This window comes from Aspergillus foveolatus (genome assembly GCF_047715535.1).
Source record: "Aspergillus foveolatus strain CBS 279.81 unplaced genomic scaffold BDW70scaffold_5, whole genome shotgun sequence".
In the NCBI taxonomy this organism is placed as follows: Eukaryota; Fungi; Ascomycota; class Eurotiomycetes; order Eurotiales; family Aspergillaceae; genus Aspergillus; species Aspergillus foveolatus.
In genome coordinates, this window is record NW_027396069.1 from 665703 (window position 1) to 689094 (window position 23392).

At 50.8% G+C, this 23392-nt stretch overlaps 8 protein-coding genes across 8 annotated transcripts; 3 read left to right on the forward strand and 5 right to left on the reverse strand.

Annotated features, from left to right (window-relative positions):
- Window positions 1–5: 5 nt before the first annotated feature.
- BDW70DRAFT_156639 (HIT family protein) lies at window positions 6–598 on the reverse strand (the record flags this gene model as incomplete). The annotated part of the gene is made up of 2 exons (XM_073740219.1): window positions 6–479; window positions 542–598. The coding sequence occupies 2 exons, from the start codon at window positions 596–598 to the stop codon at window positions 6–8; spliced, it is 531 nt and encodes a 176-aa protein (XP_073599787.1).
- A 221-nt stretch (window positions 599–819) lies between these two features.
- Window positions 820–2724, reverse strand: BDW70DRAFT_129207 (Mob1 family protein). The gene is made up of 2 exons (XM_073735571.1): window positions 2255–2724; window positions 820–2182 (listed from the first exon to the last, which is right to left on the reverse strand). The coding sequence occupies exons 1-2, from the start codon at window positions 2489–2491 to the stop codon at window positions 971–973; spliced, it is 1449 nt and encodes a 482-aa protein (XP_073599788.1). The 5' UTR covers window positions 2492–2724; the 3' UTR covers window positions 820–970.
- A 25-nt stretch (window positions 2725–2749) lies between these two features.
- On the forward strand, window positions 2750–4478 carry BDW70DRAFT_95458 (CobW family GTP-binding protein). The gene is made up of 6 exons (XM_073745273.1): window positions 2750–2969; window positions 3050–3133; window positions 3189–3200; window positions 3253–3349; window positions 3408–3939; window positions 3992–4478. The coding sequence occupies exons 1-6, from the start codon at window positions 2849–2851 to the stop codon at window positions 4358–4360; spliced, it is 1215 nt and encodes a 404-aa protein (XP_073599789.1). The 5' UTR covers window positions 2750–2848; the 3' UTR covers window positions 4361–4478.
- A 528-nt stretch (window positions 4479–5006) lies between these two features.
- Window positions 5007–8861, reverse strand: BDW70DRAFT_95466 (protein kinase family protein). Its single transcript, XM_073745274.1, has one exon. It carries the CDS (start codon window positions 8704–8706, stop codon window positions 5248–5250), a length of 3459 nt encoding a protein of 1152 aa, XP_073599790.1. The 5' UTR covers window positions 8707–8861; the 3' UTR covers window positions 5007–5247.
- Window positions 8862–10473: 1612 nt separating this feature from the next.
- Window positions 10474–14377, reverse strand: BDW70DRAFT_129212 (endopeptidase La). Its single transcript, XM_073735572.1, has 3 exons — window positions 11318–14377; window positions 11044–11261; window positions 10474–10983 (listed from the first exon to the last, which is right to left on the reverse strand). Exons 1-3 carry the CDS (start codon window positions 14256–14258, stop codon window positions 10828–10830), a joined length of 3315 nt encoding a protein of 1104 aa, XP_073599791.1. The 5' UTR covers window positions 14259–14377; the 3' UTR covers window positions 10474–10827.
- A 123-nt stretch (window positions 14378–14500) lies between these two features.
- Window positions 14501–16706, forward strand: BDW70DRAFT_129214 (putative mitochondrial DnaJ chaperone (Mdj1)). Its single transcript, XM_073735573.1, has 3 exons — window positions 14501–14870; window positions 14935–16187; window positions 16246–16706. Exons 1-3 carry the CDS (start codon window positions 14658–14660, stop codon window positions 16424–16426), a joined length of 1647 nt encoding a protein of 548 aa, XP_073599792.1. The 5' UTR covers window positions 14501–14657; the 3' UTR covers window positions 16427–16706.
- A 24-nt stretch (window positions 16707–16730) lies between these two features.
- Window positions 16731–20654, forward strand: bro1 (putative signal transduction protein BroA). The gene is made up of 3 exons (XM_073735574.1): window positions 16731–17348; window positions 17408–19001; window positions 19055–20654. Exons 1-3 carry the CDS (start codon window positions 17071–17073, stop codon window positions 20183–20185), a joined length of 3003 nt encoding a protein of 1000 aa, XP_073599793.1. The 5' UTR covers window positions 16731–17070; the 3' UTR covers window positions 20186–20654.
- Window positions 20655–21095: 441 nt separating this feature from the next.
- Window positions 21096–23392, reverse strand: BDW70DRAFT_129216 (C2H2-type zinc finger protein). Its single transcript, XM_073735575.1, has one exon. It carries the CDS (start codon window positions 22701–22703, stop codon window positions 21453–21455), a length of 1251 nt encoding a protein of 416 aa, XP_073599794.1. The 5' UTR covers window positions 22704–23392; the 3' UTR covers window positions 21096–21452.

The window sequence follows — 23392 nt, forward strand, 5'->3', positions numbered from 1 at the left end:
TGCACTCAATCAAGAGGCTCCTTCTCCATCTCCCGCGCCAACATGAGTGCTTCCGCCTCCATCTCCTCCGGGTCCCTCGCAAACCTCTCTTCATCATCAACCCGCAACCTCTCCCTATTATTCCCCTGCTTTCCCTTGAGTCCCCGCATCAAATCCCCCTCCTCCCCATCTAACTTCTCATAAATCTCATCCGTACTATTCAAATCCCTCTTCTTCCTCGGAATAATATGCGCATGCACATGCGGCACGCTCTGCCCCGCCTCAGCGCCATCCTGAATCGCAATATTCAGACTAGACGCCCCGTAAACGCGCTCAACCATTCGGCCGACACGCCGCACTGTTAAAAATAAATCGGCTGCCTCGGGCGGTGTTAGGTCGGAGACGCGGGGGACGACTCGGCGTGGGGAGACTAGGACATGGCCGGGGAGGATAGGCTTCAGGTTTACAAGGGCAAAGCTTAGCGGCGTCGTGTGGAAGACCTGTTGACAAAAAAAAGGTTAGACGGTGGTATAGAGAGGAGTTGGGGTAGGGTGAAACGGACCTGTGGGGTGACGAGGAAGGGGCCGAAATGAATTGGGAGGCCTTTCGGGAGAGGCATGGATGGTTCTGAGGAAGGTTCGGTGGACATTTATCTAATGTATATTCGTGAACAGATATGGGAGATCAAATTGCAGGCGTGGACTTTTTAATGCGGAGAAGAGTTTAGGTGTTGGTGGGTTGGAGGTGATGCGGAGAACGGTGGAAAAGGCGGAGGAACTATCCCACAAGATTACCAGCCCTCCACTTGTTGGTTGCTTGTACAACAGATATGGGTATCATTATTAATTCTGTAGAAAAGTATATTACACGAATTATAAATCTTGGGACGACCCAAAAAACGTCGACCACCTAATGGAAAGCGCATATTGCAATCGTAGTTTGAGCGCCGTTCGTCACGTTAAGGGATAATTTGGTTTCCACATGGCAGCCATCAGTCTTTTTTGACAGGCTCCTCTTCCTTCTGTCTTGATTCGGAATTCGTATCCGGCTCAGTTTCTGGCCCTGGCTCCGGCTTTGTGGCTGCCGGGTCAGATTCGGAAGTGGCTCCCGGCTTCGCGTCTTCCGGAGTTACAGCAGGAGGTTCTTCTTTAACGATGTCCGAGTGCGGATTCTCGTCCGGTTCTTGTACTGTTGAAGACTCCTCAGCGGCCTCCGAGGTCTTATCTTCCGGCTCAACCTCGGCAACGGTGACCTGAGATTCGGCACTCTGAGTAGGAGAGTCGACAGGCTCACCCGGCGATTCGCTAGAAGGTTCAGAAGGCAACTGCTGTTGGGGTAACGCTACCTCCAATGGCGGTTGCTGTGGTTGCTGTGGTTGTTCTTCGTTGTCCTCGGCGCTCTCGCTGATTGTTGTGACGCGCGACCCGATGGAAGGGCTAGACTTGTGTCGTCGAGTGGTGGCACCAGTGCTTATCGACGCAGGCTCAACCTGATTTAGAGGAGGTAGTAATGATTCATTGTCCTTGCGCAGGATTGTCAATCGACGGCCGTCGCCCTGTTCCTGCACATTCTGTGGTTGATGCGCCTCGTCCCCCTCCGCTTCAGGAGGCACAGTATAGTTGTCCTCCGGAATAAGGTGGTAAACGTCGCAAACAGTTTTGAAGAACATATAAAGCCCGTCATGACCTTCTACCTGCCAGAATACTTCTCGGTGCTGAAACCAAGCGTGCGCGAAGATGCGATATAGCCTTCGGAAGATGTTGGTGAGATGCCTCAGGCCTGCCTGCGGTCCGCCTCCAGACTCCGATCCCAGGGTGAGCCTGCTTGGAAAGTGTTTCGGCGAGGTAAGAATATTGGTGGCCCAATCGAGTGTGTGACAGCAGTAGTCAATGGCGCAGCAGGCCTTGGGTGGATCATGAACGGCGCAAAGGTACTGCCATTCGGACGCTCGCATCTCGGGGCAGGTCTGTGCGGAGCAGGGAGGGTTTTCGGCGAAGAAGGCGATGATGAGATTGTTAACTTTCATGGTTAAGAAGCGGCAGAGTTCGTACAGCCATAGTGATCGCTCAACACCTTCTGGCGGCTCCGCAAGCTGGCGGGCAACCTCTCGTTGAATTGGAACAACTGTGTCAGAGTCCTCAGGCCGCGTGTGATGGTTGTAGAGCGCCTTCAGATGCTCTTGGAGTTGGAAAGAGGAGTCAAGCTGTACAGAAGCACATCCGTGTCAGTAGGCTAGGGGATCCCGAGGCGATTGGGCACCGACTTGTTTACTGACCTGCGAAAGGGGAATTAGCGGAGGACCAGCGGCCATCTCGCTGCTTTTCGAGCCCGGTCGGATCCTCCTTGTAGGTCCATCATCTGCGCCCGGCGAGACACCCAAAAGTTGTAAATCCGCCTCTGCGCCGAATGACTCTCCCACAGAGGGGGACTGGGGTCCAATCTGCACCTCTGTGAACGGAGGAGGACTGGGCAGTCGTGGAGAGCTTGACGGGGATACTGCCGCAGTAGTCATAGTCAGGAATGTGACTGTGGGAGAAATATATCAAAGCGACTGACGGAAGGACAAGGAGCAAGGGGGAGAGAGCACGGCAGAGTGAAGCAGCAGACAGACCCGACGGAGCCAGCCTTCTCCAACTGAATGGAGCTACGTTAGCTCTCTAGGTGAGTGAAGATAAACTCGGGAACTGCCGGGCGGTGAATGACCCATGACCCTCGCAGCCCTAGCCCTTTCTCCTTCCCCTCTTGGTAACGTCATTGGTTTGCCCAGGCCCAGGTGAGGTCGAGAACTGCCCGGCTTCTGTGTACTTTGCTGCTGCAGACACAGTAGTACCACTTTTCAACTTTGTAGTGGCCAGCTCATTGCCTCAAAATGGAAGACGATGATGCTCCCCCTGATTTAGTGGATGTTTCCCAGCTCCCAAAGTCTGAGCTTCAGTCATCGTCTGCGGAACTGCCCCCGCAGCAACGCGTGCCTATTACGCTGGTGACGGGTACGAAGAACATACTGTAGATCCATTCAATATTTTGGCAGGTGCCACATTACACAATGACTGACACCATGCTCTGTCAGGCTATCTGGGCGCCGGTAAAACGACGCTGCTCAACTACATCCTCAGTGAGAAGCATGGCAAGAAGATCGCTGTGATAATGAACGGTATATGTCATCCGCAACAGCTGTCCATACAGGCATCCTGCTAACGTGAGATTAGAATTTGGGGACTGTAAGTCTCCTATCGCTTAAGCCGATTGGCAAACTCAAACTCATATCGGCAGCAACGGACATCGAAAAACCCATGACAGTCAACCAAGACGGACAAGAGGTAACCGAATGGCTCGAAGTCGGAAACGGCTGCATCTGCTGTTCAGTCAAGTAAGTTCCCATCTTTGTCCCTAGGGGGATACGCAGTGGTGTTTAGATCAGGTTGCAGAGACTCCGGGGTAATGGCCATCGAGTCTCTCATGGAACGCCGCGGTACATTCGACTACATTCTGCTCGAAACCACGGGTCTGGCAGACCCCGGAAATATTGCCCCAATTTTCTGGGTAGACGACAATCTCGGCAGCTCCATCTACCTTGACGGAATTGTCACCCTCGTCGACGCTAAGAACATTCTCCACCTGCTTGACGAACCTACGCCGGAGGAAACAGTTGCTGTCGAGGACCGCGAAGACGGTCATGATCACGACCACGATCACGATCACTCTGGACCAGTCCTGTCCATGGCACATATGCAGATCTCCCACGCGGACGTGATCATCCTTAATAAGACGGACCTTGTCACAGCGGAAGAGCTAGAGCATGTCCGGGACCGAGTAACAGCCATCAATGGCGCCGCCAAGATCCATGTCACAGATCATAGCCGCACGCCTCAGATTGAGGGCGTAGTCCTGGATCTACATGCGTACGATCATCTCGATAGTCTGGATTTCAGCCAGAAGGGGCACAGTCATATTGATCCGGTACGTCCATCCAGTAACATAATACCGACAAAAGACTAATATATACAATAAGTCTATCTCAACAATAGTCCTAACCCATCCGCCCCTGCACCATTCCAAAATCCCCCTCGTAGACGTCTGGCTGCGCTCGGTGCTCTGGGACTCAACGCTCCCACTCCCGTCTGGCTCTGAAGCTCAGAATCCCAGCTTTGACATCCACCGTCTAAAAGGTATTCTCGCTCTCTCTGACGGCTCGAGCAAAATTATTCAGGCTGTGCGCGAAGTTTTCGAGATCCGCGACGAGGCCACTCCAACAAAATCCAGCTCAGCAGCGGAGGACTCTGATCGCAGGAGTCAGTGCAAGATTGTGCTGATTGGACGGGGCTTGGGCGATGCTGGGCCGTGGCAGAGGAGTTTTGAGGAGTGTTTATTGAGGGATTAATAATACTTGGCTAGTTACAACGCTGCTTCTAGTTCGAGACTCTGCATGAACTATACAAAAGATAAACATATATTCAGTAACCAATATGTCAGATGTACTGTAGATGCAAAATCTAAGTTACCCAAGAGAGAATCCTTTTAAATTAATACAGTCACTGCTAAGAATGGTAGACGGATAGGGTAGTACTCAAGTAGTTAAATGCCGGGTCCAACCAACAGGTAAATCAATCAATATACGAAAATCTGACGAGGTGCGCATGCAAGAGCCCGAGGCGGAGAAGGAAAACAGGAGCTGACGGGGGAACAAAAGAAATAAGAAAAATACCCCTTAGGGACACTACCACAGTAAACGGACAGTAAGAAAGCGAAGTAAGGCCAAGAAAAAGCAAAGAATCCATCCATTTCATTCGTGTATCGTCATGAGGAAAAAAGGCAAAGAAGAGGGATAAGATAAAAAACTGGAATAAACGGTAAAAGCTGGAAAATGCAGTCAGTTGAGACCCAAGAAGGCGCGAATTTCTCAAATCTGCCCGCTAATGCTCAATGAATTGAACTCGCCTGAATCATGCTAGGGTAGGTGCTTTAAGATGACGGGAGTAGCGTATCAATCGAATTTTATGCATTTGAGAGACGGCCGCAGTTGAACTTCGACAAGGTAGGAAACGAAAAACAAGAAACATATAGGCCCAAAACAATTAAAGTAGGGAAAAAGCAATGAAACTCCGTGTTTCGCCGTCAAGGCCCGCTCGCTGCATTGTGCTGAAACGCAAGTAGGTAAGGAATAAGAATACAGCGCAGGATGACACCGCGCGGAAGTCCCAACGTAATTTGGGATCTTAATCAAACAAGTTTCTTGAAGACATGGTGGGTGGGGTGTTGTCTGATAGGTCATACAGATTGTAGAGCTTTGTCGGTGAATGCTGGGTTAATGGGTAGATGAGAGTCGTTTAAGTGGAAACTTCGGTCGTGGACGCCATGCCGTGAATTTGGGGTGGGTTGAGCGTTAATGGTCGTTGGAGGCATCGTGTTGTCGTACGTCCCTTCATTAGAGCATTTAGCTGCCGGGTTGATGGGAAGGCGTGAAGTGCTGAGGAAGGAATTTTGGTTGCTGTCTTGGATGACTGGTAGATCGTACGAAGTTGACCTAGCGTTGATACCCGGCTTGATGATTGCCTCATAGCCGATCGTTTCCCCTGGCGATGTTATGGCTGGGTTGATGGGGAGGTGAGAGTTACGGAGGAAGGAGCTTTGGTTCTGGCCGCGAATGGTTTGTTGAGTGCATCGAATCGACTGAGCAATGGGAGTTAAGCTGGCATCTATGTCGTCACTGGATATGTCCCCTGAGGTTATCGTGGCAGGGTTGATGGGTAACTGTGAGTTACTCAAGCCTTGGTTCTGGTCTTGGGAAGTTTGCTCAGTGTGTTGGGTTGAATCAATCCCGTGGATGAATGAAGTACCGACTTCAGGTTTCAAATCAGCCGTTGATTCGGTTTCCGGGTTGACAGAGAGGTGAGGTACACTCGAATCAGGAATTTGGGTTTGTATGACTTGTTGATGCCACTCGGGGGCAACTTCAGCTTTTTGGTTGTTTGATGGATTTACCGCGCTAAGGTCCACTGACTCCAGTTGTTTGGTCACTGAATTCATCGGTAAGGAAGAGTCGCTCAGGCGAGGATGAAGGGCACCATCTTGGGGGTATTCAGAAGTTGACTGGATACTAGACTGTGGTTGAGAGTCAACGTTCCCCTGGAGTGCTCTCTCCAGAGCTTTGGCGGCCGGGTTGATTGGTAAAACTGAATCGCTCAGGTAAGTGCTCGGTTGGTCAATGGCCTGCTGAGTGTTTTCTAATGCCACATTCGAAGGTGGCAGGATGTCCCCTGTTGTAACTATTACCTGCTCCAGACTTTCGGCTGCCGGATTGATTGGAAGTGAAGATAGCAGGAGCGTCGGCACAGGGTGCAGTGGCTCCAGACTAGACGGGCTTTCGGTCACCGAATCTACCGGATATATATCGGCAGGGGCTTGTGTGGTAGCTGGCTGCTCCGGGGCATTGTAATGGATAGAACTGTTTTCAGACGAGATTTTCCATGACTTATCACCAACAAGTCCATCGGACAAGGGTTCCCCGTTGGATGTAGGGTCAACCATGGTCATGTCCGTTGAAGAGCTTCGGTAGCGAGGGTCAACGTCAAACTCGTTCTCAGCATAGTCTATCGGTGGACTTCTCCGAGACTGCGGTGTGTCTTCCGGGCGGGCTGAGAGCCTCGTTTGCACCATGTCATCCACCACAGAACTCCGCTCATCGAAGATTAGTGACTCGCTTTTTCTAAACCCATTCGATTGCACTGCCTCGTCATACAGCTCCATTCGCTGCTCTTGTTCCTCCGTATCTGAAACCGTTCTATCAGTTCCTGGCGCGTGAATGCTCTCGGAACCGTCAATTGGTGGCTGTTGCGGGATGTGTGTATTGCTATGAGCGAAATTTCCCATCTGCCTGCCGCGTGAGTACAAAAATGCAGCGCGCGAGTCGTACAAAGGCAAAGCACCGTTGTGTAGACCCACTCCAATGCTTGTATGGGGTTGCATCCTGGGCAGCTGGTCGAATGTTCCTGTTTCAGGAGGGAAGAGGGCCAGAAGTTCTTTGGCCGACAGCCGCTGTCGAGGACTGGGGCTCAAGCAAATCGACACCAGTCTCCGATAATAGTCCGGGACGGGGACGTCGCCATCCAAGACGAATGGCCGTCGCTGCCGCTCAGGCTCGTCTTCCTCCATAGCCAATGCCCACAGAGTCATCCCTAGTTGGAAAAGGTCTGTCTTTACCCCAATGTACATCGATATTCGTTGGTTGCTCTCAATCTTGGCGGCAATCTCCGGTGGTTCCCATCCGACCGGACAACCTCGTCTGTTAATGTCGATGATTTTCGCATCATCGTTGGCGTCGACCACAATGTTCGACAAGGTAAAGTCCCCTTGTACATAGCCTGCCTCGTGAATTTCGCATAGCCCCTGTACAATCTGCCTGGCCCAACGTTCCCGTCGCTCCCAAGAGATCGTTCCACGGTACTCATACAAAATATCCACCAAGGCTCCCTTTTCGGCGAAACTAATAAGAAGCCCTTTGACAACCTCTTGTCGGTCATCTACCACAATTCCCTCCACCTGGATCACATTCGGGATTCCTTGAAGCGCATGTAAGGCGTTAATCTCGTATAAGAATTCATCGACGGTATCCGGACCCGGGATCTCTTTCTTGATAAACGACTTGTCGCCCAGTCTTACATTATATACAAATCCCGACAGATGCGCCTCAAAGTGCAACCAACGTTCGGGAACGAGTCGGGCTTCCGGTAAATGGCCAATACTCGAGATGGGAGGATAAGGGATGATTTCATTCACGTCTTCAGTGACATGAACATGCAGACGGCCGTCGCGTGTTTCTAATTTCAGGTTCGTGACAGTGTCGTAGAACTGAATCTCGGGGAGCGATTCGCGTATGGACTCGTAGATGCGGGCGCATTTGTCGCGCTGGTACCGTAATTCCTTCAGGTCCTGCTCCAGAGATTCAGGTTCGGCGTCCCGGTAGTCGCAGGATATGGTAACGCGGCGCCATCTGTTGGCGGCTTCGGCATAGGTGACGAAAAATTTTTCCCTCTCTGAGCGGTCTCGAAAGTGCATACTCAGGTTGAGAATCCACCGGCGATCCAACTCCATGTCGACACTATCAACAGGATATCCCTCGGGAGTATCCGTCACCTCGGGGTAGTGGTCCCATTCCGACCTGACATCGTTATCCTGGGTAGTCTCCTCATTTGGTGCCGGAGGCTCGTCGTCCTTGGTTATTGAGGGGTCCGGGTCTGGGTCCGTCTCGTCGCGCGGCCAGTTAATCTCGGGAGCGGATAATCTGGGATCCACGACAGATTGTGGGGACTTCGTCCGCTGTAGGCTCAATGTACGACGGTCGGCCGATATAGCCCGCGGTCGAGGCTCTGAGTCAACAGGGGAGAGGCGGTCTCGCCGCTCGGATTCTTGTCTCTTGAAAGTCGTGGATCGGGGAAGGCCAACACCGACCTTTCTCGATAGGCGGCGCGTGAGGTTGTCGTGTGATTTGGGCGGAGTATTGTTGCCTTTGAAACGATCGTTGGACGCGGGGGGTGAAGACTCGTTGCTCGCACTCGCAGGGGACCGAGAATGAAAATCTCGGTCATCGCGGCCAAGCCATCGCCGAAGACCCAGGCGATGCCACATGCTCTGCTTGGGACGCGGCGGCTCGACCTTGTCCGGGTCCAGCAAGAAGGCCAGAGACGACCTGGGCGAGCTATTGGAGCTGTCTGCAATGGAGATGGCCATCCAGCACAACCCAGGATTTCGAGAAGGCCGGACGGGGTTGGACGACTTGAAATCTTGAGGGGGCTGGGAAGGCGACGGCCATAAGAAATTATCGCGGCGGAATACCCGGCGGACAGGGTTTCAGAGGGAAAACTCGGAGCAGACCTTTAGGTAGCCACAAAAAAGAAAAGAAAAGAAAAGAAAAGCGAATATGTACTGGGCAGTGCTCGAAGGAGATCCGGAGGAAAAATTTCAACAGGTCGTGCTGGAGGCAGACAAATCAGACAGATCCAGGCAGAGCATCGAACGGTCCTCGACGAGTCGGTGAGTGTTCAGCGTCGTAACAGGTCGCACAACAGCAGCAAAGAAGCAGTAGGGGATAGTTCTAGGAGTTGATCATTAAACCAATATAAGAGACAAAAGCGAGCAACAAGGATCAAGTATAAAAAAAAATCGAGGAGATGGAGAAGAAAAGAAATCGGAGGTGAAAAAGGAAGACATGAAATGGATGGATGAAGCTGTTGCTGCGTTAGCCAGGATCGCGCTTGGAATAGCCACGCGGTTATTATTTATTATTATCTATGACTCACTGAAAGAGATGTTTCCTATAGCTACAGGCAGACTATCAAAGATCAACAAAGAGTCGAAGCTCAGAGCTTAAACGTAGTTGGAAGTGGTAGATACTGTAACTATTGTAGATACTGGGGACGACAATACAATGCAGTAGTATGTATACAAACAAGCGGGCGCACAATGAGCCTGGAAATTCTGATATCCAAAATTTCTGAGCCCAGAAATTCTGGCAGCTAGTTCAAACGAAACCGATCCCTGCTTTGCCTAGTATGATTAACCAGAGACTATCACTCCAAAGGACGCACTGCGGCCTGACAGTAGTGTGCTTGATGTCCAACCGGATCATACCTGGGCAACTTGTAGATTGCCTTTCGGTGCAGTGATTATAAGACTATTTCAGTTCTATACAATTATGTCTCTAAAACTCGGTAGTTATTTGATTTATCGTTTCTACCTAACATTGGTTACCGTTGCAGCTCACCTAGAACTACTTCTTCATTAGCGAGTAGTATGAGTACTTAGGATAGTATAAGTACTCACCCTCGGTTTTACGGCTCTAGCATAAACTGGGAGAACCTGCGCCATCTACACCGTACACAAATAACATTCCCAAAAATCACACGTACTAAGCAGTCCATCACAGATTCGTTTATCTCAGCGACCCCACACCTGCAATGCACAGCCCAAACGAAACCAAGTCCTTCTCGAAGCCTGCCCTTCCCCGGCCATTCGGCCACAGTTCGTGTCCATTCTTCAAAGTGAAGCTCTCATTGAAATAATGCACCCAATCATCTGCAGTTCTCCGGCATGACTATACGCCATTGACAATTCTGCCATGCTAATCATCTGCACCCACTGAACCCGATATTGCTTTGTTGGGATGCCCGCAGCGAATGCTTTACTTCGGCATCACTTAGTGGTGGACGTATGCTGCACCCGGCGCCTTCCCATGCTGCTGGCTTGCTCCGGGGTCTGCGATAGGTAGAAGCCAACAGACGGTATAAACTAGACATAGACTAGACATGAATCACCGATCAATGGCGAGAGGTTTTCAATAAGGCTTGGAGGTACTTGCCTAGAGCGGTTGTTGGTCCTGATTGAGGGCCTTATCGTCTTGTCCGTGTGCTTGGATGTGGTTGGGACGTGGAGTTTTCACCCAGCAGCGTCTGTCGAAAGTACCTCCAGCACTCCAGCAGCTAGAATTCAGTAGAGTCGTTTGTGCTGTATGAGAGAATGCATTTGCAAGTCTTGTTTAATATATACATGCATATGTCTGTAGATATTGAACTGATCCAATCGTACAGCCGCCTCATCATACAATCCTCATTTTCCAGAGTGGAGTGTGTCAAGTTCTCCAGCTTTCTTCGGCTCTCTAGCAAAAAGAGAATCAAGAGAACCTGCAAGTCTAAAAGGTGTTTGAAATCGAAGCAACTCCGAACCATGCATTCGCAACAAACGCCCGTTCATGACCAGAAACACAGAAACCAATAATCCCAAGGCTCACAGCAACTAAAGTCTAGGTACCAAAGAAATGTCGAGTCGGTCGAGTCGCTGACCAAGATTCCAAGTTCAGTCCTCGCCCTTATCATTGGACTTCTTAGGCTCCTTCGACAGCTGCTTCTGCCAGACGCGGTTTGCAGCTTGCTTATCGAGATCGGCAAACAGGATGTCAAACACTTCAGAGTACCAGCTCACTGCGTGACCTTCGATTCCTGATTTAATGTTCTAGGACGCAGATTCATTAGACAAAGCAGGTTAGAGGAGTATTGGAAAACAAGCACTCACCTCCGGTAGCTCCAGCCAGTCGGACATGTTATCGGCTGGGAAGATAATCGTCTTGGCACCAGCACGGCGCGCAGCCACCGTCTTCTCTCGCAGTCCTCCAATGCGCAGCACTTTTCCGGTCACTGTCAATTCTCCAGTCATCGCGATCGTTGGGTCAAGCTGGTGGTTCAATGCAAGCGAAAGGAGGGATGTCGCCATAGTGATACCAGCGGATGGACCTGCAGCGATTAGCTCATTTGCAACTTCGATGGCTTCATGAGCTGGAGACCCTTACCATCTTTAGGGACAGCACCCTCAGGGCAATGCATGTGCAGCTTTGCCTTTTCAAAGAACCTATTCTCCGGGAACTGCTTCGCCATCACCGACTTCACAAACGAGTAGGCAATCTGAGTTGACTCCTTCATCACGTTTTGCAGATTGCCGGTGATGTCAAGACCAGGTTGTGACTCGGGTGTCAATGCATTTTCCAAGATGGACTCGACGTAGAGAGCCGCACCTCCCATGCTGGTCCAAGCCAGACCCATGGTGACACCCGGCGGAAAGGTGTCATACAGGCGGTCGGTGGTGAAGATAGGCGGGCCAACGTAATCGGTCAAGCTGTCCTTACCAATACTGAGGTGTACACTATCAGGTACATTGAGTGCCACCCGTGGGGTTTCAGTTGTGGCTTTTTCCGGTTCGCTCGTTGATTCAATGGGGCCTGTCTCCTTCTCCAACTCCTCTTGCGCCGCCTTCCCCTCGGCTGTGAGAGCCTTGTCCTCCGCTAATACATCTTCTCCAAGATCCGAAACGATCTTGAAGGCCGCCTTCCGGTACACTTTTTCAATCTGCTTCTTCAAGTTCCGCACACCGCTTTCTCGACAGTAAGACTTGATAAGCTCTTCAATAGCTTCCTCGGTAAGAGTTACGTCCACATTTTTGAGGCCAGTTAGTTCTCTGGCAGCGGGCGCAAGATACTTTTGAGCGATGGCCATCTTCTCATCCGCGACATAGCCAGATAGCTCAATAAGCTCCATGCGGTCTAGTAACGGCCGGGGTATCGTGTCGGTGACATTGGCAGTGCAAACAAACAGAACTTTCGAGAGGTCGACGGGTACATCCATGTAGTGATCCAGAAACGACGAGTTCTGCTCAGGATCCAGAAGCTCAAGAAGTGCGGACGACGGGTCACCCTGATGACCACGGCCGATCTTGTCCACTTCGTCAATCAATATAAGGGGATTCTCGGTTTGGCACTTCTTGAGAGCTTGAATGATACGCCCAGGAAGAGCACCAACATAGGTTCTCCGGTGTCCTTTAATCTCCGCGACATCAGTTAAACCACCTACGGAGAATCGGTAGTACTGCCGGTTTAGTGCCCGGGCGATAGATTTTCCAATACTCGTCTTACCGACACCAGGAGGGCCAACAAGACAGAGTATTTTTCCTTCCACAGTTCCCCGGAGCTTTCCAACTGCGATGAACTCGAGAATTCGGTCTTTGACATCCTTCAAACCGTAGTGATCTTCGTTCAGAACATCCGTCGCATGGCTGATTCCGAAATTCTCTACACTCTTCTGGCCCCAAGGAATCTGGGTCAACCAGTCCAGATAGTTTCGGGTGACATTGAATTCGGACGCAGCCGGCTCAAGGTGAGCGAGCTTGTTGAGTTCCTCATCAAACACCTTCTTCACAGCTTCAGGCATTGCTAACTTCTCTGCCTTCTCCTTGAACTTCTCGACAAGTTTATCCTTGCCGTCAGACTCAATTCCTAGTTCTCGCTTGATCCCCTTCATCTGCTCCATCAGCCAGTACTCCCGCTGACGCTTCTGGATCTTGGCTTCCACATCCTTCGAAATCTTCGTTTGAAGCTGAGCGTTCATCAGCTCCTTCTTCAGCACGACCAATCCTTTGGGCAGTCTCTCCTCAATATTCATTGACTCAAGGACCTCCTGAAGCTCATGCAGTTCTCCACCAGAGACAGCGGCGGCGAAATCCGCCAGCTTGGCAGGTTCATCGCTAAGGTTTCCAGGGAATTGGTCAGTGTAGAAAGCAGATATTTGATCGCGGAACAAGGGATTGAGAGTAGCAATTTCCTTGCAGACGTTGACGATTTCGCTTGTGACAGCGCGGATAATGGCGCTCTTTTTATCAAAAGGCTCCTCCGTTAGGTTCTCGACATTTACCAGGCTGACTGGGTATTTCCGTAAGAAAGAGGTAGGCTCGTAGTGATCCTTGGTTACAAGCTCCGCTGCGTTCTCCTCAAAGCTTGCTACAACGTCACCACGCTTCTCTGTAGTCTTATCCTCCGAGTTCCCACTTTTCGCTGAATCACCCGGTGGGATCAGAGAAGAGATCTTGATACGTCGGTGGGGATAAAGGACGGCCGTAACGCCGCTTTGCTCGCCACGAAGCGGGTAGGCAGCAGTGACTTGAGCGAAGACACCGGTGTCGTAAACATCGTCAGTACTCTCAATCACATCGCCGTCTGCGTTTTCATCCTTGAACAGAAAAGCGCCTACATACGGCTGTCCGCGTTTCATCATCTCTTGAATCGCTGTGGCAACATTCGGATCACGGATGGTAATTGCTTTGTAGAAACCGGGAAATAACGGGCGTTTGGCGATAGGGATTGCCATGACTTGAGGATATACATCAGGTACTGACGGTTTTTGCAGAGCTTTGTCGTTCTTTTTTCCTTTCTTTCCACCATCGTCGCCGCCGTTATGCGAACCGCTGGACTTAGATTCCGAGGAACTATCACTCACGGGGATAGCAGATGGTGTGTCTGAGGAATTGCCTTTCCCTTCAGCTTCTCTCTTTGCGTCTTCAGTGACGCTACGTTGTTCTCTATCGGCCGCTTTCTCCCTCCGCCTTGCGAAGCCCGATGTCGGAGCTCCTGGATCTACAGAAGAACCATGCTTCCCAGACGAATCTGCTTGCTTGCGACGGGGGTCGCGTTCGACTTCTTTATCCTCGGTTCCATCCTCATTATCCTTGTTCTCCTTTTTGTTTGAATCCTCCTTCTCGTCTCCGGGTGGGGGCTTCTCTCTCCTTCGGGCGGTGCTGGAAGAAAAGGTGCGAGGGGACGGCGGAAGCGAGCGGAAACGACGTGAAGTCTCTAAGACTGACCGGGGACTGACATCGTACCCGCCTGGAGCAAAAAGAGGCCGAAGAATTACAGATCGCGGTGTCTGGAGCGCGGCTCTCCAGCGGAGGGTCTGGCCGCGGAGCATGCTCCTAACTTCTATGACGACAGACGAGACACAAAAAAGTTGTGAGTAAACAGCCACAGTATTGAACAAGAAAGAAGGAGAATCTTTGCGAGAGGGCCAAGAGAGTATCACAATAGTCCCTGACTAGCCAGGCAATGACAGAGGAGGCGATGGCGAGCTCAGGCGATTGATTACCGAAGCAAGCAAGCAGTTCCATCATTCCCTCGGTGGTCGGAAAACATTATTCCGGTCGGGGAACTCTGGTTAAGCCGAATGAGTGAGAAGCTTCGATTCCGCTCCATCAATATTCGCAGCAGAAAAATTTGGGGAAATTGCAGCATTAAACTCTCCCCTTGGCATGAGTATATTCCGGCTTGCTTCATTCGCTAACACAGTTCGCTCGTCGTTCTTTCTTTCAAAATGAACCTTTCTTCGGCTCTTATGCCAAAAGCTACGGCTATTCCCGGGTGTATCCTGCGCACTTCACGACAATGCTCAAAACATAACCAGACATCCGGAATTCGAGCTTCGTCCTCAACACGCCAATATCATGTTGCTGCCATCGAATCGCCTGCGAGGCGTCGGCGGGACAGCACTTTCATGAGGAAACGCCCAGACTTCATCCAAGCTAGGGTAGGTAACCCAACTCGAAATGTCTCATCGCTTGAAAAATGCCTGACCGCTGTCTTAACTGTAGACTTTTCACGCTACGAACGTACTTGCGGCAATCCCTGACCCGTATAAAGTCCTGGGAGTGGATAAAGGAGCCTCCGCGGGCGACATCAAGAAGGCTTATTATGGAATGGCAAAGAAATATCATCCCGATACCAACAAGGATCCCGGCGCCAAGGAGAAATTCGCTGAGGCTCAGTCGGCTTATGAACTTTTATCGGATAAAAAGAAACGTGAGACCTACGATCGATTCGGCTCGGCTGCCTTTGATCAGAATGGCGGCTTTGACCCGAGCGCCGGTGCAGGAGGCAACCCGTTCGCTGGCGGCGGAGGATTCCACGGGTTTGGTGGAGGATTTGGTGGAGGATTCCCGGGCGGCTTTGCGGCAGATATCAATATCGAAGATCTTTTCGGGGCTTTCGCAGGTGGTGCTCGTCGTTCAGGTCGGGGTAGACGGGGTCCGTTTCAAGAGATTCTAGTTGGCGAAGATATCGAAGTTCAGACCAACATCTCGTTCATGGAAGCTGCCAAAGGTACTTCGCAGGACATCGTTATCACTCCATTGAAAGAGTGTGGTACTTGCAAAGGTGACGGGTTGAAAGAGGGTGCAAAACGGACCCAATGTCGTCAATGCAATGGTACTGGAACTCGAGTCCACTTGATGCAGGGAGGCTTCCAGGTAGCTGCTACATGTGATGCTTGTGGAGGAGCTGGTCTTATTGTTCCCCGGGGTTCGCACTGCGGCACCTGCAAGGGAGATGGAGTGGTTCGCGAGCGGAAGACAGTTCGGGTTGATATTCCAGGTGGTGTAGAAGATGGCATGCGTCTGAGGATATCCGGTGAGGGTGATGCTCCTCCTACGGGCACAGCAGCTGCACCTGGCACTCGGACGCAGCGAGGTGACCTGTATGTGTCCATTCGAGTATCACCTGACGAGCGATTCAGTCGCTCCGGATCCGACATCCTCTATACGGCGTCAATTCCACTCACCACGGCGCTTCTTGGTGGTGAAGTGCTCGTTCCTACATTGGATGGCCAGGTCAAGGTCAAGGTTGCGACCGGAACTGGAACCGGTGACAGGATCACGCTTTCGGGAATGGGCATGAAGAAATTAAGCGGCCGATCCCGCGGCTTCAGCTCCAATGGCGACCTGAAGGTCGAGTTCAAGGTTGCGATGCCCAAGTATCTGACGAGTAACCAGCGTACTATTCTTGAGGTCCTCGCCGATGAAATGGGGGACAAGACTGCCAGACGGATCATGGACATTCCAAGGGACGGGTATGTATTGCACTCCCGTTGAATCCTATTATTGATGAATAATAACTAACAGTCTCAGTACGGCCGCGGCCCCGGCAGCTGATGCGTCGTCCGGAAATGAGTCCAAGAGCGAAGGGTTCCTCAAATCCGCATGGCACAAGCTTATGAACCACAAGAAACCTGCCGGCTCGGAGAATTCAAGTGAAAGTTCCAGCAAAAAGGAATCCAATTCCTCGGGCGACAGCAAGAAGAGCGAATAAGACGAGTTCGGTTCGCCTCGAGCGGAGCGGTCGGTTGACGTCGGTTGAACAAATTTATTTACCTTCTATTCTTTGTGTATATCATAGCGCCGGCGAGATTATGGAGGGATCTGCTTTCTGATTTAGGTGATTTTGCATATTCTGCATGTTGGGATTCTTTAACTGTATCATCTATTTATTTGATTACAGGGATTGCGCGCCATAGAGGCTATCTCTGCATGTACATTATTGGGAGCCACAACATCTCTACTTCTCCGGATATACATACTCTCCAGGCTGCGATGTTTAAATTAGAAGTTAATAATAATAGATCAGTCATCAATATCCAAGAATGTGCAGGGTGCCTTAGGCGCTGGATTATTGGTCCCCGCGTTGGCTGTTAATCCATCCATCGCATCGGTGCGATCGAATCAGCCCAACTCCAACCACTGCAATTTCCGTCGCTAGATATCATCAGTCACGTTCTCCTCACAAACCCAGAGTCATCACTCTCCTTTTCAGTCCTGCTTTCTTTCCCTTCTCAATCTTTAATTTCGTCCCAGTTTCATCTCCACAACGTATAATCCATATTACTCTTCGCTCTAAACAACATCTCCCCGCTCTCCTTTTAGGTAGATGGGAGCTCCCCGCTCCACGACGGCAAGATGGTTCAGTCGCCTATGATATCATGTCCCCTCAAACAGACCAACGAAATCGACTGGATCCAACCTCTCAAGGACTATATTCGGCAGAGCTATGGCGAAGACCCTGAGCGCTACAGTCAGGAGTGTGCTACTCTCAACCGGTTGCGTCAGGATATGAGGGGTGCCGGCAAGGACAGCGCGACAGGACGAGACCTACTCTACCGCTACTATGGGCAACTAGAGCTTCTGGATCTCAGATTCCCTGTGGACGAGAATCATATAAAAATATCATTTACCTGGTAATGGACCTACGAATTATCATTACCTCAGCTCCGCTAACCATGTATGCTGCCTATAGGTATGATGCATTCACCCACAAGCCGACCTCGCAGTACTCTCTCGCATTCGAGAAGGCCTCGATTATCTTCAATATATCTGCGGTTCTCTCTTGTCATGCAGCGAACCAGAACCGCGCAGATGATACTGGCTTGAAGACTGCCTACCACAACTTCCAGGCATCCGCCGGCATGTTCACCTACATCAACGAAAACTTCCTCCACGCCCCCTCGACTGATCTCAACCGCGAAACTGTAAAGACTCTCATCAACATCACGCTTGCTCAAGGCCAGGAGGTGTTCCTCGAGAAGCAGATCATGGATCACAAAAAGGCCGGGTTCCTGGCGAAACTCGCCAGCCAGGCTTCATATCTATACGCGCAGGCCATTGAAGGGACGCAGGAGCATGCTAAAGGCATATTCGACAAGTCATGGGTTACGCTTCTGCAAGTGAAGTCGGCGCATATGGGTTCCATGGCCTCGTATTACCAAGCCCTAGCCGACGGCGAATCAGGTTCACACGGAGTAGCTGTTGCTAGGCTCCAGCTAGCAGAGAAGCATTCAACGAGTGCGCTGAGTTGGGCTAAGTCGTTCCCTTCGTCAATATCACCGAACACAAACCTTACATCGGAGGCTGGGCCCAGTCTAGTGGATATCGTGAAGTTCCATCTCGCAAACGTGCAGTCACAGCTTGCTACCTTCGTCAAGGATAACGATTTTATTTATCATCAGCCTGTACCGAGCGAGGCAGGACTGTCTGCGGTATCTAAGCTCCCTGCAGCCAAGGCAATTCCGGTTAGCGAGTTGTATCAGGGCCAAGATATTCAACGGATTATCGGTCCAGATATCTTCCAGAAACTTGTTCCCATGTCGGTTACGGAGACAGCAAGTCTTTATGATGAGGAAAAAGCGAAACTGATCCGGGCAGAGACAGAGAAGGTTGAAACGGCCGATGGCGAGATGGCAGCAAGCTTAGACTATTTCAAGCTTCCCGGTAGTTTGAACATTTTGAAAGGTGGAATGGATCAGGAAATGATGGTTGACGAAGAATTCCAACGTTGGTGTCAAGAACTAGCAGGGCATGATTCTTTCGCGAAGGTTTTCGATAACCTTCAAGATCGCAAGTCAGAAGTGCTAGCTACCCTTGACCAATGTGCCAAGCAGTTAGACTTGGAAGAAAGCGTTTGCGAGAAAATGCGCTCAAAATATGGGCCTGATTGGAGCCAGCAACCCAGTAGTCGATTGAACATGACTCTCCGCAATGATATTCGGACATACCGAGACACGGTGCATGAAGCCAGTGCTAGTGACGCTCAGCTTTCTGCAACCCTTCGGCAATACGAGTCTGACTTTGATGAGATGCGATCGGCAGGAGAAACAGACGAGGCGGATGTGCTTTTCCAGCGAGCAATGATCAAGGCAGGCTCAAAGCAAGGCAAAACTAAAAATGGTGTGACGAGCCCTTATTCGGCTACGGAGGGAAGTCTACTAGACGATGTCTATGATGATGGCGTTCCTTCTGTGGCAGAGCAGATTGCCAGGGTGGAATCCATTTTGAAGAAACTAAACCTGGTTAAACGGGAACGAACCCAGGTCTTGAAGGACTTAAAGGAAAAGGTAAATGCCACCAGTGCATATAGATATTGTTTCAAAGCTGACGGGCGTTCTAGGTGCGCAACGACGATATATCGAACGTCTTGATACTTAACAAGAAGTCGATTACGGGCCAGGAGAGTCAGCTCTTCGAAGCGGAGCTGGAGAAATTCCACCCTCATCAAATGCGAATAGTTCAGGCCAATCATAAGCAAACAGCGTTGATGAAGGAGCTCACGAAAACTTATGGAGATCTATTACAGGATAAGCGAGTGAGAGCTGAACAATCCAAATATGAGTCGATAACCCGACAACGCAACTCCGTCATGGCCAGATATAAGAAGATATACGATTCCTTCAACAATCTTGGTTCAGGAATCAAGCAGGCTCAAACTTTCTACGCTGAGATGACTGAAACTGTTGACAGCCTCAAGAAGAACGTCGACACCTTCATCAACAATCGCAGATCTGAGGGTGCCCAACTTTTGGGGCAGATCGAACGTGAAAAGGCAGCCGGGACGTCCGACCACGAAGAGCGCGAGCGAGAAAAGTTGAGGCAGCTCATGGAGCGTCTGTCCACAGAGCCCAAGCCTCCGTCCGTTCCCCCAGCCTCGTCAACTGCCGGTCCAGCCAAAGCCAAATCTCCGCCGCCACCTGTCAAAGCACCCGCCTACCCGACAAATATCGCTCCTCCAAAAGCATCACCTCATTTCGCTCCGACCGTTCCACAACAGCACGGCACACCCGTCTCTCATTCCCCGGCGCCTTACAGCCAGTACGTGCCTCCGGGAGCTGGCGTCTCGTACCTCCCTTCTCAGTCCTTCCAGCAAGGTGCTGCTGCACCGCTTTCCGAGGGCTATAACCCGATGGCATACCCAATCCCCGCTTCATCCATGTCACCTCCCCCAAGTCAGCCGTTCTACTCCCCAACTCCTACCCCATTCTACACCAGTCCGACGCCCCCCGTTCCTTCGGGTCAATACATGCCCCAGGGCTACGTTCCCCCTCCGCCACCTCCCCGACCACAGCAGCCCACCTACCCACCATCAACAGGGCCGTTCCCCTCGGGACCAGGCGGGTATGCTCAGAGCCGACAATACGGAAGCAGCCAGCACCACAAGGCTCATTCACAGTCATCACCGCAAACTGGACATCCCGTTTCCTCAAATCCTTCCGATCCTTGGGCCGGACTGAATGCCTGGAAGTAGGTGGCGTTATCTTGTTCTTTTTGCAGATATGGTTGTTTTATTTGACTCAAGTTATGAAGAGTCACGATAGATTTACGTATGACTGTACCCAGTATTTCATTTTATGTGACATTGGCGTTTATCTCTATCCTTGCATCACGGCTTTTGCCATTCACTGCGCTGTTAAGCCATTTCTGGACATTTCTCCTCCCCTGTCCACCGATTTCTCGACGTCCAGGATACCATATCTTCATCTCATCCATCACCTGTTCTGTCAAAAGTCCTGCCCCATACGTCAACCATCAAATCGTCAAGTTCATCTATCCACTTATAGATGTGGCTACCTACCTCTAGACTTCGAGTATAAACAGACCGGCATGGGACCTGGCTCCCAGCCGCCGCCCAAGCATCCCATGACCTGACCAGCACTCACACATTAATACTCGTCTGAAAGTAACCCAAGCCTGATATACTTACACGATAAGCAAACAATTATTCTAGGCTTCAGGTACTTACCAATCAATACGTACGGCTTTCCGGAGTGCAGAAATACACTGGCAACAATCTTCTCGATTGTGGTCCGCATCTTCATAGGCTTTGTATCTAATGGGTGCCTATTTAGGCCCTGTAGGGGATTTCTGCAGGAATTTCACTGAGAGGTTGCGACTCGAAGATATTGAGCAAGTGTAGACTACGGTATCTACGCCTACAGATGGAGATTAACTGAGCCTGCTTACCAGTAAGATACAAGATAGATGTACTAACAGGATACTAAAGGTAGTGGCTGTATAAGCTATGGATATGGAGGACGCTCCGTGCGTGGAGACCATGCGGGTATTCCATACTCGCTAGTAAACTACAATGTAGTTATAGTCCTCATGAGAGGAATATTCAGGGACTACGGAAAGAGATAAATGGTACATTGTTCCAGTTCAAGGAGACTCGTTCTTTTGTATTTGATTATGAAGTGTAACCTCAAGAAAATAGTAAACAGCTGAGGAGCTTGTCCGATAGGAGAGGATCTCGAAAGGAAAGAGATAAAAACGTTTGTGTAATAGGTATGTCAGAGAAGAGAAGTGAATAGAATGAAAACAAGACTTGTGTGTAAAGGCAAGGGATAATCCGTCTATAGGGGCAACGCCTCGCAAAATAGTGTACTCAAACAGTGTGAAGAATCATCAAACAACCTAATTCCGTGACACCAATGATGCCCATGAATCAACCAGAAATGCAAAGGTCTATATCTTTCGTACGCCTAATGAAAAAACGAAGTTTTTTTTTGGCCGTATTAGAATCTCTCAGCCAAGTCACCACCAGCAACGGAATTTGCGGTTGATGAAGAGACTGAAGTAAACCCGCTAGGATTTAACATATCCTGAACCGCCACTTTGGGCACCTGAGGTATCGGAAGTTTTCGCTGTGCACCCTCAGGGCGAGACATGATATCGCTTATGCTTGGGCCAACATGAGGTTGGTTCGGGTTATAGTAATTGGGTCCCTCGGCCTGGGGCTCCATTGGCGCGAGAGCCGGAGTGTGGTGAAGCGATAGGTGACGGATTGAGGGCAGATGCAGCTCACTCGGTGACAATGGCTTCAGTCGTGGCGAATGGGCGGGCGTGGCCAATGGCGTGTGGTCAGGAGTGGGCGATAAGGAGTCGTGAGAGAAGGTAGGTGAAGAAGGAGCAGTCGAGTTGGGTGAGTTAGGTCTTGAACGCTTGACGCGATGTGACGCATAAGAATCCTCGTCCTCGTGCGAATGGGAACGGCTCATGCTGTGGGAGATGGCGTAGGCTGAAAGAGAGGGAAGTCCCCTGCTGCCATGGCGGGGACCATACATATGGTGACTACGTTGACCAGAGCGGAACCCAAAATTTTCATCACGCTCGACTTGAGACGCGGCCGTAGCAAGGAGGTTGATATCCATGCCTGACGACGCCCGTTCACTAGTACGAGAGTAGGGGCTCAGATTCGAGCGCATGTGGTTGGCATAGTTGGAGAAAGAGTGCGGGGGCGAAATATCCGGGGACCCAACTTGAGAGACAGGAGCAGATCGAGTGATGGGTTTGCTGGGAGGGGGCATCATTGATCCAGCGTTGTTTGCTATCGCGCTACCATCTTGGTTCGCAGCTGCAGCTGCGGCAGCTGCCGCCAGGTGTTGAGCCTTGTTTCCGCGTCTTGAGTTGGGGTTGTTATGGATCCGCGAGTGCCGGGTAAGCTCATCTGAGCGACTGAAACGCTTCGAGCAGCCGGGGAACTGGCAGGCATGGGGCTTTTCACCAGTATGAGTGCGAATGTGTCTCGTTTGATGTTCTAGGCGGTGGAAGGCGCGCTCGCACAGGGGACACTTGTACGGTCGAGGAAGGTCCTGACGAGCCTCCTCTGCAGCCGGGCGAGCACCCTTCACCATAGGAGGTAACAGGCTGGCTCCTGAAGCCATTGTAGCACTAGCTGTAGCGTTGGAGACTTCGGCAGGGATGGCCGTGTTGTTTTGAGGGTTCAGCAGATTTGAGAAATCCACTGACGATCCTGGTTGCGGCATGTGAAGCTCGTCCTTCTGCAGCTCCGAGGAGACCAGGGTGGGACGGAGCTAAAAAAGGGTTGTGATAAGCCGAGGAAAAAGGATGTTCTCACGGCCAGGGGTTAGCTCGGCGCGAGACAATCACCAACCACACTAAGCCGTGCTAGGTCGGTTTTCCAAGGAAGAGATCCGATTTCGAGAATCAGCAGAATTGAGAACAGTTGTTGTTTGTGTGCTCGACTGAAAGCCAGTCGTGAAAGGAGAAGGCGAAATTACCAAAAAGACGACTTTCCGTTATCGAGAGGAGGTAAGACGCCAGGCTGAAGAGCTGCCGATATAGGTAGGTAGTCCTAGTTGGGAAACGATGTGTTGGTATGTGGCGGCGTCGGGAGTATGAAGTCGAGGGAATGATACGAAGTCGAGTGAGGGAAGGATCAGAAGGAAGAGAGAGGAAGAAAAAATCTGGAGAACAATCTGGGGGAAGGAGGATATAAGAATGAGAGGCGGAATGGAGGATGGGGGGAAGAAGAATGAAACGGAACTCGGGGGAGGGGAGTTGGCAAAAAAAGACAGGTTGAGCCTACGGAGAGGGGGAGGGTTATCGGAATCGGAGCAAGGAGGGAGAAAAGAAAAAGATAGAGTGAGAACTTTGTGTGGGGAATGGATGAAGATATTGGGGGGCAAAAAGAAAAGAGAAAAAAAAAAGAAAA